Source organism: Ostrinia nubilalis, chromosome 4 (genome assembly GCF_963855985.1).
Source record: "Ostrinia nubilalis chromosome 4, ilOstNubi1.1, whole genome shotgun sequence".
Lineage (NCBI taxonomy): Eukaryota > Metazoa > Arthropoda > Insecta > Lepidoptera > Crambidae > Ostrinia > Ostrinia nubilalis.
The window spans coordinates 11,519,380-11,533,288 of record NC_087091.1 but is presented as its reverse complement, the minus strand read 5'-3'; the positions used below and the strand labels follow the sequence as shown (position 1 = coordinate 11,533,288).

General features: G+C 37.2%; 1 protein-coding gene and 1 long non-coding RNA gene across 2 annotated transcripts; one reads left to right on the top strand and one right to left on the bottom strand.

Annotated features, from left to right (window-relative positions):
- The first annotated feature begins 25 nt into the window (after window positions 1–25).
- LOC135071082 (GTPase Era, mitochondrial) lies at window positions 26–4,534 on the top strand. Its single transcript, XM_063964834.1, has 5 exons — window positions 26–369; window positions 593–717; window positions 935–1,109; window positions 3,407–3,592; window positions 3,898–4,534. The coding sequence occupies exons 1-5, from the start codon at window positions 181–183 to the stop codon at window positions 4,261–4,263; spliced, it is 1,041 nt and encodes a 346-aa protein (XP_063820904.1). The 5' UTR covers window positions 26–180; the 3' UTR covers window positions 4,264–4,534.
- A 6,685-nt stretch (window positions 4,535–11,219) lies between these two features.
- LOC135071514 (uncharacterized) lies at window positions 11,220–13,577 on the bottom strand. The gene is made up of 3 exons (XR_010257266.1): window positions 13,385–13,577; window positions 11,943–12,173; window positions 11,220–11,272 (listed from the first exon to the last, which is right to left on the bottom strand). It is a non-coding gene; the product is annotated as an uncharacterized LOC135071514 (long non-coding RNA).
- Window positions 13,578–13,909: the final 332 nt, after the last annotated feature.

Sequence of the window (13,909 nt, the reverse complement as noted above, 5' to 3'; positions counted from 1 at the left end):
AATTTTCCTAAATAATCCGTATGCATCAAGAATACAAATTTTAGTATTTTAGGTTATGATAATAAGAGTTAAATGTTAAAATTGTATTCAAAAGATTTTAAGAAAATAAATAATTAGTACTCCAAGCATTTGAGTAATATTAATTTAATTTATTTAGATGGATTTTATATAACTGCCATAATGTCTACACTGGTAATTAGTGTTTTCCGTTGTAAATTTAGCAAGCCATGTTACTTGAGGTTTGCAAATTATTCATCTCAACCTAAACAAGCAAACAAAAATAATGCAGCTAAAGTTGTAAACGTTGCAATAATTGGGGCGCCTAATTCAGGAAAGAGTACACTTATCAACAAAATAGTGGACAGGAAGGTTAGTTCTTTTTATCATTATTAAAAACCTTATAAATGTACACTACTGCTTATTAATTACTAAAAATGCAATGTTCTTTTTGAATAAGTGAGAATTTATTTACATCTGTCAGAACTAAACAAATTAACAGCCTAAAATTAAACTATTACATACACTAAAAATTTGTAAAAATCATATTTTGTCATATTTTTTGAATTTATCGAGATTGAAAATATTTTTTCAGATATGTGCTGCATCTAATAAAGTTCATACGACTACAAAGATGATAAGAGCAATGTATTTTCAAAATGATACACAGATAATATTCTTAGATACGCCTGGAGTGGTGACTGAAAGGGAGCAAAAGAAGTAAGTTTGACAGAATAAACATCGACTTTAAACTAATAAATTATTAACCATGTTATTAGAATGTTTAGTGTGATATTGAAAATTAAAATTAATCTCAACCTGCATTGTAATTCAGATGTGCAGACTGTACTTACTTTACTTCAAGCACAAACAAGTTATTCATAAAAAAATAAAGACAAATATTTATAACAAAAATGCTTTGTATTTATTATTTCAGATACAAGCTACCAGAATCAATGATTGGTTCGTGTTACAAAGGCCTAAGATGCGCTGACGTGGTCGGAGTGGTTCATGATATTTCCAATCGGTTCACCAAAGACAGCCTTCACCATGACGTGGTCAGCATGCTAGAATCTGTCAAAGACACACCAAGCTTCCTAATTATAAATAAGGTAAATGATACATACATACTGTCCCAAAATTTCAACGATAAGCCTGTGTTGTAGGACATGGTATTGAATACTTTTATAAATAAGAAAAAAAATAAGACTTTTCCTAAAGTAGTCATGTCCACCCTACGGCGCCGGCTTCTTTGAATTTTGGGACATGGTGTACATAGCTGGGCACCGTTAATCAAATAGTTAACTTCGTTAATCGTTAAACCGTTAATAAAAAAGTTAACTTCGTTAAACGTTAAAACGTTACGTTTAGCAAGATTTAACGCAAGTTAACGTTAATCGTTAATCCGTTAACACATGATAATAAAACGAAAAAAGTAATTTTATGCAAGGTTCAAATAATTTCGAAAGCTTGTATCGCTCACGGAATTTATTCCTCTTTTATGTTTGCGCTACAAGCTTTCGAAATTATTTGAACTTAGCATACAATTATTTTTTTCGTTTTAGTAACAACTGCATTTAAGAATAAAAGCTTGTTTTTAAAAAAGTATTTTATTATTATAATTTTATTTTACACTTTTTAGTAGTAGCTGGGCCGAGCTAGTGAACGCCTACGTCATTTTATACAAGCTGAAAGTTTGTCAGCGTATGCTCCCAATATAGGATAGAATGTTGGTGAATCATGAAGTTTGGGTCATCGTGGCTCTAGCAGCTATCCTAAAAAAACTGTCTGGCAAGGAGTTGGAACTGTCAAAACTGTCTGACTGATGAGGAAACTACTTCTAATTATTGCCCTAATATTTTATATAAAAATCAGCTTTTATGGTATAATGTAAGCCTAACTTTTACGGTGGCTTTTTCTGTAAGTATATTCAATATGTTATACCATAAAATCTGATTTTTATGTATAATATTTGGGCAATGATTAGAAGTTGTTTCGACATCAGCCACACAGTTTTGACAGTTCCAACTCCTTGCCAGACAGTTTTTTTAGGATAGCTGCCAAAGCGACGATGACCCAAACTTCATAATCCACCAACATTCTAACCTATATTGGGAGCATACGCTGACAAACTTTCAGCTTTTATAAAATGATGCATGAACGCCAGACCTACGGCGTTCACCAGCTCTTAGTCTATAGTATCTCAATCTCAGAGCCTTGGTTTAATTACAATACAATTTAGCACTAAAGTGCTCGAAAAGACAAATCCAAAGTCGATAAGTTTCCACCGTTTCGTTTAGGAATTCCTATGGCCACCTCCTGACTCCGTAATCAGGACCCTGGACATAGGGTTACCAGGTCATCTAGGGTCATTTAGGGTGCTTCATTTGGCCGGACATTTCACCCTAAATGCCGGACATGTGAGGGGGGAGGGGGGTGCAAAGCTCACGAGTGAGTACTATCATCATCGGTTGCCCAACCATCCTGATGCGTGCGCTCATTTCTGTGGCTCGACTTTCGCCTGGCGCGGCAGCCAAATAAAAGGCCTAACAAAAGCCGGACAGGCCGGACAAGGCAATATTTGGCCGGACAAGACCGTAAAAAGCCGAACATGGCTAAAGCCGGACACCTGGCAACCCTACCTGGACATCATCTAGTATTAAAGTGCTCGAAAAGACAAATCCAACGAACCCAAATTCGCCGTTTCATTTAGGAGTTCCTATGGCCACCTCCTGACTCCATCATCAGACCAGCTTAATGGTACCATAACATTGCATTTTCATCGTACTGGTTTCTACAACTGGTCTTAAATTCAGTTGCAAGATTTGTCCCACACATACTAACAGGTGAAGTCAATATAAAGCTTGTAAATAAATAAAAAAACAGCATTTTTATATCGTTTCGTTATGGTTACAAAAACTGTTGTTTTGGGTTCTGCTGGAAGTTCTGGAAGTCCGAACGTACTTGTCAGAACGCGTTGTTCAGCGTGCCTGCTGTATCTTTTTGGTAAATAGTAGGTACCTGGTTAACGATTAACGGACTTAGGATAATTTAACGGAAGTTAACGGGTCCGTTAACATTTTTTAAAGTTAACTTAAAAGTTAATCCGTTAATAGAAATGTTAACTTCGTTAATTAACGATTAACGGATTAACGAGTTAATGCCCAGCTATGATGGTGTATATGTAAATATAAATAAATAACCTCCTCCTTTTTTGAGTCGGTTAATAAGTTCTGAAAAATAAAAAAACACCATGTCTTGTGTGTTTGTTTTTATTTGGAAATAAGATAAAGAATATCATAATATGACATGACGTGGTTTTACGATCAAGTGTGAATTAGTTTAACAAAAAAAGTTAAATGACTTTATTAAGACCAAATAATAAAATCATATCTCTGTTTTGTTACAGGTCGATCTACTGAAATCGAAAACGCAATTGCTAACTTGCATTAGAAACTTGACCAATGGTTTTATTGCTGGAAACCCCGTGCCTGCTCAGGACAGAGATAAGAGAATATTAGATAGGGGGTATAGCAAGTTCTCTGATGTATTCTTGGTGTCAGCTTTGAAGGGAGATGGAATTACTGATATAAGAGTAAGTGAGACCAATCAAATTAAGACCTTTTGTTTTAGTCAAATAATATTCTGTTACTGCTACTGTCCACTGTCCACGTAACGTCGCTTCATAAAAAACTATGAAATACTGTCGACAGCAGCGATGCTGCGACGAGAGCGCGACGTTGGCCTTCCGTTGACAGCGTTTCATAATTTCGCAAGCGTATGTACAACAACCGTATAATGACGAATACGCGTCTATGAAGCGACGCTACGTAGACAGTAGCACATTTTATTATATTTTCTTTCATTCAAAATGAAAATTATTATCTGCTTTTATTTCAGGAATACCTACTTAGTAATGCAAAACCTGCAAATCTACATTACACGCCAAACGAATGGACAGATCAGAAACCCGAGACCTTAATCATAGAGGCGGTGAGAGCCAAATTCCTAGACTTTCTTTCAAAGGAAATACCTTATAATATAAAGGTAGAATTGGAGTATTATGAAGATAATGTAGAGGAAAATAAAATAATATGCTTCGTCTCAGCCGAATGTCCTACTGAGAGGTTGGTGAAATTAGTGAGTGGTGCGGGCGGAGGCAGACTGCAACAAATTAAGTCACATGTGAGAGCCGATCTCACAGAGTTATTTAAGAAACTAGTTGTAATAGATATCAAATTGAAGTCCAAAATTAGAACTGAGTAGTTTTTTAATGACATAGATTTTGATAAAGCTTCAACCACACCAACGCGTGCAGATCGCCATCGCCGGTGCGATCATAGGCCAATGACAGGTAGCGGAACTGCACTGCACGCGTTGGTGTGGTTGAACTAAAAATCTTCAATACCTACTGTTTTACTATTGTGCCTCAACTACAAACACACAAACTATGTAATCAATTAAACTCTAAAAATATGCCTGGACGAATGTAATGTTAACTATTAACTTATTTGTAATAAAATGGCTTTATTTGTTATGTAGTTTTTTCTAATTTGTCTCAATTTGCCTCACATGCGTAGTATAGTATAGGTAGATATCCAACCTATTTTATTTTCGAAAAAAGTTCGGATCCCACGCAAATGACTTACTTGACTTAAGGTCTTATGTCCCCTAGATGGGGCAGAGGACGTGCACAACAGTCCTCCATCGCGTTCGGTCTTAGCTTCGCGCTTTATCTCGCTCCAGGTCTTGCCGATTTTCTTCGCCTCGTCTGCGACGTGCGCCGCCAAGTTTGCTTGGGGCGACCACGTTTGCGTTTTCCTTGGGGGTTCCAATCCTGAGCCTGCTTAGGGATGTGATCGGGATCCCTTCGGAGAGTGTGGCCAATCCAGTTCCACTTGCGGCGCTTGATCTGCTGCTATCCCGCGAAAATACGTAAAACTTATTGAACTATCCATTTAATGACAGACCGCAATCCATGCATGCGTAGCCGCTAGCATGTAAGTAATATACAAAGTGTCCCAAAAAGTAGTGTCCAGCTGAAGCCCAGAGGTAGAGCATGACTAGGGCTACCCCCATGTCTATGATCTACGATTTTTGATAGTTTTCGAGTTATAATTGTTTTACGTTTCTGTTTTTGCTCACTGTGGCGCTTGACGCTACTTTTTGCGACACCCTGTATAATGAAATAGGTTATTTGATTTTTTATTTAATGACCCCAAGCTACCCATCCTTATCGCTGTCGCGACTGTGCGACGTGCGCCCGCAGTGAGTGTTCGAGCGCAACAGCAACATAATTACGCGCGAGCGATAAGGATGGGTAGCTTGGGGTCATTGGACAAAATTCTACGTGCTCACGGACCAGGCTTTAGGTATTTCGTTTAATGTTGTGTAAGGTGAGGTTGTTAGTGAATAAACATTTAAAGTGCCTGTAAAGTTTCACTACGGGAGATTTGCATATCGAGGTAATAAATAAAAGTGGTTTAAAGTTATCTCCGTGTTAAGCTATTCATGCCTAACAATAGAATTGTAGGGAACACTAAAGAGACTGTCTACAACTTAACCGCACAACTTTGTTAAGACTTGTTTACGGACTGTTACAGTTTCGGTTTATGTGATGGCGGTCTCTAAGTTGCTATGTATTTAACATTTCCTACCTACTGTGTACTTTCATAGTCACCAAGATTCCAGTAATAAAGTTAGAATGGGAGATATGTTGGATTTAGCACACAATCAAAATGATAACTCCGTTCGTAAAGTTATAGACGCTTTCGACTTAGACCTATGTTACCTACGTTACGTTTCTGTATTTTTGTATCAAGCTATCCTTATCAGTCTTAACGAGATATTGGCACGCGCGACTGCGACAGATAAACCCGAAATATAGAGTTTAGGGGTTCTAGGTTCAATTCCCAGGTGGGACCCTCAGTTTTCAATTTATGGTTCGTTTAGCAAATAATCTACACTCGTCAAATAAATCGCACCTCCCGCGACAAGCACTTTTAAACGTATGCATCCCCACTTCCCACCAATATTGGCACTACTTAAAAGCCTAGTTCTAAACTTGATTTCATTATAGGAAAGGTTTTTACCCCAAAAATGTGTCTTTAGAAGGATCCAGAGTCACTTCTTCAAAAAATGGGTAGTTACGCTTGAGCCAACTTTTATGGCTATAAAACTGTTGGGATTAATCGCTCCATCCATCGGTTAAAGAGGACACGTGAGATCATTATTTGGTTTTATAAACATAAAAATTGGTCTAATTGATCCCAGAGGTCAGCCCAAAGTGAGGTCTTTTTCAAGTCACATTTATGGTAGGTATATGTTAATCATTTATTAAGAAATTGAATGTGTTTTTCTTTAAGGATATTTATTGGGCTTTCAAATAACACCAATATTGATGAGGCACCATGATTGTGTCAGAAGAAAATCTTTAAAGTTCGCGTCGAGGAAGGTGCGATTTATTTGATGTTGAGTAAGTATAGTAGCAAATGACAATAATAATTCATCTAGGTACATTAAATAAGTAGCTATTCCGAGGTTTTTTAGATAGATACCTATTTTATTCCTGTTCTGTATTTTTGTCGCATTGGGGCGTTTAACCAAATTAACTTAATTACAACCGTAGTTGGACGCTGGGGAGAATTCTTTCTGTCTTTTTAAAATCTTAAGTGCGTTGCTATCAAACGTCAAGTTTTCCCGCCCTTATTAATTAAACATTATCGCGTTTTAATTACATTACTCAGATTGATTTGATTGTTCCACAGTGATCCTCAGTATATTTTATATAGGCATATTGATATAACTTTGAATAAATTATTTCATGCCTCAACACCATGCATTTTCTAGTTCTTCTTTCGTAATTATATCTCATGCTCTTGATGAGTAGAAGTAACTTGAAAATTCGTTTGCTTGAAGTTAATTTCATCATTTCGTATTCATAATTTGTTACAAATATCCAACTGTCCATTTATATTAAAGCTTAAGGATGAAATGATACTGAGAACTCTAAATAGGTACCTAAAACGTTTCACTTCAGACCCACGATACCCCTGGCTAGAGATGTGCCGCTGAGAAAGTTCTCGTTCCCGGCAATATTCCCAGTGAGAATATTCTCGAGAACCGAGAACGCTCCCGGGAATATTCTCAGTGTTCTCGACAGAATACATTTAGTTTTAATTTTAATTTTGTTGTTTATATGTGATATTATTTGTAATGTTTCGATGTTTTATTAACTGGGCGTTAAGACTAATCGTTATAAACAAGGCATGAAACGTGTGAGTGAAATATTGCTGTCTTGCTCACTCTTTTCGTGGCGAACGCGTACCTCGGCTTTAGGACTCGGCTACGGTATTTGAACATCAGTGTGCCTCTGAGTTTTAAGGCCCTTGCCACCCTAGCGGATTACAAGCGGATTCAAAGCGGATTCAAAGCGGATTCAAAGTGGATTTAAAGCGGAGTGGCGACGCGACGGAGAAGCCGCGTGAAAATATCGTAAAGCTTCCCAAAGGCTGCCCAGCCGAACTGGATTCGATGAACGACCTTTTTTTCGAAATTTGACCTACCTAATTAGACTATTTGTCCCAGGTACACATTATTGTCAACAACCTTGTGTGTAGAGTCTCCAACTTTTAGAGGAGTGGGTGCAACACGGTCTTTAGACATGATTTTTAAATATTGTCCATGTTCATTTTGAGACCCACTTGTTGAGACTCTATTGAGGCCATCGAGCATTGTGCCTAGATCTTCCACGATCTCAGCCATGACTACGATATCGTCTGCTGTCTGGGTGATGTACTCGCCGTTGATATTTATGCTGACTCCGCTCCAGCCCAGAAGCTTGAAAACATCTTCCAAGGCGGTGGTGATGACGTCTACCTGTCTCACCCCTCGCTGCAACTGGATAGGTTTCGGGTCCTGATCTTCAAACGGACTGTCACTGTGGCGTGTTTGTACAAGCCTTTCAACACTTTAATGTATCAATAGTCAATTTGACACAGTTGAAGAGACTGAAGCACTGCCCATGTTTCAAATGAATCGAAGGCTTTCTCATAGTTCACAAACGCAAAGTGGCTGATTTACTCCTTGTTCTTCCGTATAATCTGCCGTTGCGTATATTATTATGGTATAATATGGTACTAAAGCCTTTTCGGAAACCGGCTTGTTTGGGGGGCTGAACTGAAAGTCGTCGAGCCTGCTAGCGTGACAATTCGTAATGACTATCGAAAACAGCTTGTAGACATGGCTCAGAAGCAAAATGGCTCTATAATTTATTATTCTTCAACAAGGTTTTGTCACCTTTTTTGAAGAGGAGTATTACCATTCTTCTAAGTGTCGGATCAATCTAGCTAGCACGTATTTTCTATAAAAATGTGTCAAATGATCCGTCAGACAGGCTATCCACAACTTATCCAGAAGTGGCGAAACAGGCCCTTACTAAGCGATTGTGAAATATGCCCTTAATGTCAAATAAGAATAGTTTAAAAAACTAAAAACACGCTTTTAATTACTAACAGCACTAAAAAGCCAAAAAATCATCAGGACCCTGGAGATCATCTAGCATTAAAGTGATCGAAAAGACAAATCCAATGAACCCAAACTCGATGACTTTCCGCCGTTTCGTTTAGGAGTTCCTATGGCTACCTCCTGACTCCATCATTAGGACCCTGGACATTTTCTAGCACTTAAAGATCTCGAAAAGACATCCAATGAACCCAAGCTCGATGTGATTCCGCCGTTTCGTTTAGGAGTTCTTTTGGCCACCTTCCAGTCCCATCATCAGACCAGCTGGTACCACAATATTGTATTGTCATTTCTAATCTACATATAATTGCCAAGTTTCATGATGATACAAGACTTAGAAGTGCGTGTAATTCAGATTCTAAGATTCCATTACATAGTTAGTTACATACACGACGACCTAATAAGAGCGTGTTAAAAACGAAAAAATAGACAGTTACATTATTTAATTACGTGTAAAAAGAAATTTCTGTCATCTTACATATCATTAAAACGACATTTCACGACGAAAAAAAAAAATATAATCAAGGTGCAGTTGCCAAGAATATTGCCGAGAAAGTTCCCGAGAATATTCTCGGGAACACTGAGAATATAGCCTTTCACTGCAGATAGAGTGTATTGTTTAATATACACTTATCTGTTGACTTAATTTAATACTATTTTACTTAAGAAAGTTTGTTTATTTCCATTTGATAAACATGATTCTCAACCTTTCTCACTTAGGAGAACGCTCCCGGGAACGCTCCCGAGAATATTCTCAGTCGAGAGAGCGTTCTCGGGAACGGCACATCAATACCCCTGGCGATGGGTTACCTACGCCATATCGAATGACAAATGATCGAAAATCATAATATCGAATACGTTTCATCGAATGATCAAAATATCGAACGATCAAAATATCGAATGCTCAAAATATCGAACGTTCAGAATATCGAACGATCAAAATATCGAACGATCAAAATATCGAAAGTCGATATAGACGTTTTTATTCAATTTCATCTACCTTGCTCGGCTCCGGTGCATGGTTGTGTTTGGTCGTACAACTTTTCAACAAATGTTCCTCGGCTCCTTGCTGAAGGTAGATGAATTAAATAAAAACGTCTATATCGACTTTCGATATTTTGATTGTTCGATATTTTGATCGTTCGATATTTTGATCGTTCGATATTCTGAACGTTCGATGTTTTGAGCATTCGATATTTTGATCGTTCGATATTTTGATCGTTCGATGAAACGTATTCGATATTTTGATTTTCGATCATTTGTCATTCGATATGGCGTAGGTAACCCCCTGGCGATACCCCTGGTGGTATCGTGGGTCTCGTTAAAGAACTACACTTCAGACCCACGATACCCCTGGGAGTAAAGTTGGCAAACGAGGACCGGCGCGGGCGCGGCGCGGGCGCGGCACATCGCGCGCACAGTGTTGTGGAATACCTCTATGAATTCTAAATTGATTTCATTGAACATGCAATAAAATTTATATCGTTAAAAATAAAAATAAAATAACAACAATTCATACCTACATACAACGAATAATTAATTAATAGCACTTATAAATTAACATTTTGACTATAATTATTTATTTTTGTTCTGGTACTTTAATCTGTGTTATTTGATGTGATAAAAAGGTAATTTCATCTACCACGTTGTGTGTGATAATGATTTAAATGAGTAGTTAGCCCTTGAGAAAAAAAGTCTGAAGTGTAGTTCTTTAACGAGACCCACGATACCACCAGGGGTATCGCCAGGGGTATCGTGGGTCTGCAGTGAAACGTTTTTGCTAGGTACTGATTATTCAAATTATCCTTCTACAAATTCTGGAGGGTCAAAATTGATTTTCGTGTACCGTAGCCCTGAGAGTTCGATCGTACCTACTAAGTCCAGTTCCCAAAAGTTACAATTTGCCATTAGTTGCAACAACAAAGTTGCTCTGGCTTAGGTAGGTAACTCGCGTTCAAAGAGGTAATACTTCCTCGGCTAGATCTAATGTGTCACTGTTGTGTTGGGATAGCTTTAAAAGGATTAGGTTTACCTTTATAAATGGAATCAAAACATGTGTACAAACTAAGTCCATGTACGCTATGACATACGACGGTCTAGGGATTTTCGTTACATAAGTGTTAGGTAAATGAATTGTTTTAGACATGACTATTGAATTTTAATGTTGTGGCAAGACGGACCCCGAATGACGGGTTCACGTCTATAACAGTGTGTATCAAAGCTTATAGCCCCAACAAAAACGGTTGAATTAGATCCGGCTCAAAGGACCATAGTTGCCGTCATGCAGGGTTTAATTTATTTATAGAAAGCCTTTGCAAGTTGTGGGATTTAGCCATAAGCCCAAGTCCTTTGGATATTGATAATGCGGTAGTATCACTGGTTACGATTGCTCAGCAGGGAGCTATAGCAAAAATAATATTAACAGTAGGTACTTACTTATCTATTATGTTATTAGGCCTACTCAGATACATCTTTTTAACTAAAAAGTAATGTTTTTGTTTCAATAAAAGGATTTTAATCATCATCGGATAGCTTCAGTTGTTCTGAGCTTCTTGGCCTGTAATTCCCATAAATCCCCAGTGGGATTTGGGAAGGTATTATCGCACCTTCCATTTGATTGATTGATATTACTTTATTTGGTTGTTCGTTAAGTTACGATAAGTTATAGTTCCGTCAGTTCTGTTGGTTGGGTATTCCCCCACCGTCAATTTTGTTGTGATTTTAAGTTGTCTCGCTCGTGGATGGAGAGTGCCTGGAATATGAATATTGATAGTTGACTATCTATTAATAATAATAAATAAATATCCTTGGACATTTTACACTGCGCTTCTAGTCCCAAACTAAGCAAAGCTTGTACTATGGGTACTAGACAACGGATATAAACATACTTAAATACTTTTTTTTTTTGTAAATACATACTTATTATACATAGAAAACACCCAGTCCAATACAAACAAATATGTTCATGCACACAAATGTTTGTACTGTGCGGGAATCGAACCCGCTACCTCCGGAATAGTAGTCCGTTTCGAACCACTACACCAAACGGCCGACGACTATTGTCTGGATATATTAGTTAAATTACTGTTTCTATAATACACTTCAGGTTAGTACAAGATTAATGTCTAGGTTCTTTTACAAGGTTTGTAAATACGTTTATACAATGAAAATTGTTTGAAGAGCGAAATTGACTCTATAAAGCTTTATTTTTGCTAAATAATACAATTCTCCACCATTCCGTTTTTCATTGTCTTTAGGAATACCAAAGTTTAAGATATAAGTAATTCAGGAGGATTAAGAAGCCATTTATAATTATCTCTTCCATCTTAATAGCGGTTATTTTAGGTGATTAATTCTTATGATTGAAGGTTCATTTTATCTCAGATCATCATCTTTTATTTTAGCAGCATCTGATTACGTACCTACTTTTAAGAGGCAGCTTGGTTTGATAACCATCCTGTGTGCAGTGCTCTTAGCTGAGCAAGCCGAAAATTTAACCGCACACGTGCCAGCGCACGTTTACCAACTTAGGGCCTGCTTAGTAACAAGCGGCAAACTTTGCAACATCTCCAGGTAAGAACAGCGTTTGTTTGCCTCATAAAGCGATTTCAAATCGAAGTTTTCCAACCGATAAGTAATTCTTACTTAGCTATCTGAAATTTTCAAGGATTGAATCATAGGCCTATTAGCTCAGTGATTTCTGAGTATGATCGGAAATAGGGTTTCTGCTCGAGCTTTCTCGAACTCGAGAAAACTCGAGAAATTTGGCTTCATTCGAGACGAGAAAAAAATTACCGGAGCTCGAGAATTCTCGAGTTTCGATTTTGAAGCTTTAATATTCTTGAAAGCCTATTTTCTTAGACAAAAGTAAGTTTTCAATTATTTAATAGGTTAACGTTGCGTTTAGACTGGCCTAGTCTTTCCTTTTTTTAACTAATTTGATTTGCAAGTAATGATCTTAACCGAAACTAATAATGTTCACCTACGAGTATGCTATATTTTATTATGTTTGTATAACTGACTGATTTAAACAATTTAAAGACTGAAATTTTTTTGTTGACTATCTGTTAGTTTAGGTACCTATTCGTAAATACGTTTATTCAAGTCTTTATCTTTAAGTTTAAAAATTTATTTAAAAGTCTTTTTTTGTTTGTAAATGTAGGTTTATTATCGTAATTTTTCTATTAATTTGGACTTGTGTTCTTTGGAAAACAAGTGATTCAATTGGAGCTCCAGATATGTATGGTTATTTATCCTTAAAGTACACGCGACTTTATGACTTTTGTTCCTTTAGTTAATTACTAAGTTATAATTATCCTACTAATATTATTAATGCGAAAGTTTGTGTGGATGTCTGGATGTTTGTTACTCTTTCACGCAAAAACTACTGAACGGATTTTGTTGAAACTTTACAGTATTATTGATTATAACCCAGACACATTATAACATTAATAAAAACCCGTGTTTTTATTAAATTTCAACCGATTTCAACAGTTTTAATTAAAAGACTCGAGACCCGAGAAAACTCGAGACTTTGGCCTCGAGAATTCCCGAAACTCGAGAAAAAAAATAAGTCGAGAAATCAGAAACCCTAATCGGAAACCACAGAGCATAAACCTTTTTTCGTAGTTTTGTGTAAATTCGTCTAATTTCTCAAAGCGTGCGGTAGACCCACACGCCGGAATGGATTTCCAGCAGAAACTTCGTAAGTAGGTAACACGTGACACAAGAAATTATACCATAGCTAGATGAAGAAGCATCGTAGCTAAGTAAACAATAAAGCGTTCAAATATTGCGGACACAATATCTCAAGGACTGAAACGGAAGCAAGCAAATGTTTGCCTGATAGCTGATACCTACCTACCTGATAGCTGATATTTGTGCTCACAGCATACCTATTGTAATCGGCCATCGGCTCCGTCGGTAAATAGCCGCAGATGTTAGCCGACTGCTGAGACGGTATTTACAATCCACCCGAGGCGCTGGCCTGCCGGCTGTGTCTAAGTCGCCAGCAGAAAGTTACCTCCCTTATTAACATTTTGAATGTTCGACCACGAGGCGCACTGCAAGGCAAGCGAATTCAGTCAATGGGAGAATTCAGGAGAAACTGTAGTACCTAGTAGATATAATAATGCTAACATTGTTTTGATTAAATTGAACTTTGTTTAGTTGGGTAACGTCGTTTCAGTTTTAACAATACTCGCACCAACGTAAAGTACCTACCTATTTTTCTTTCAGTTTTGATATGATACCTACCAATAGAACTCATTCGATTTTGGGCCAAGAAATTTTTACTTTTACTTACTCAAAATCTCAAGTTTCAGTGAGTAAAGTTAATGTATACCAAAGTTGATTTCCCATATTTCAAAACACTTCTTAGCGGGATTTC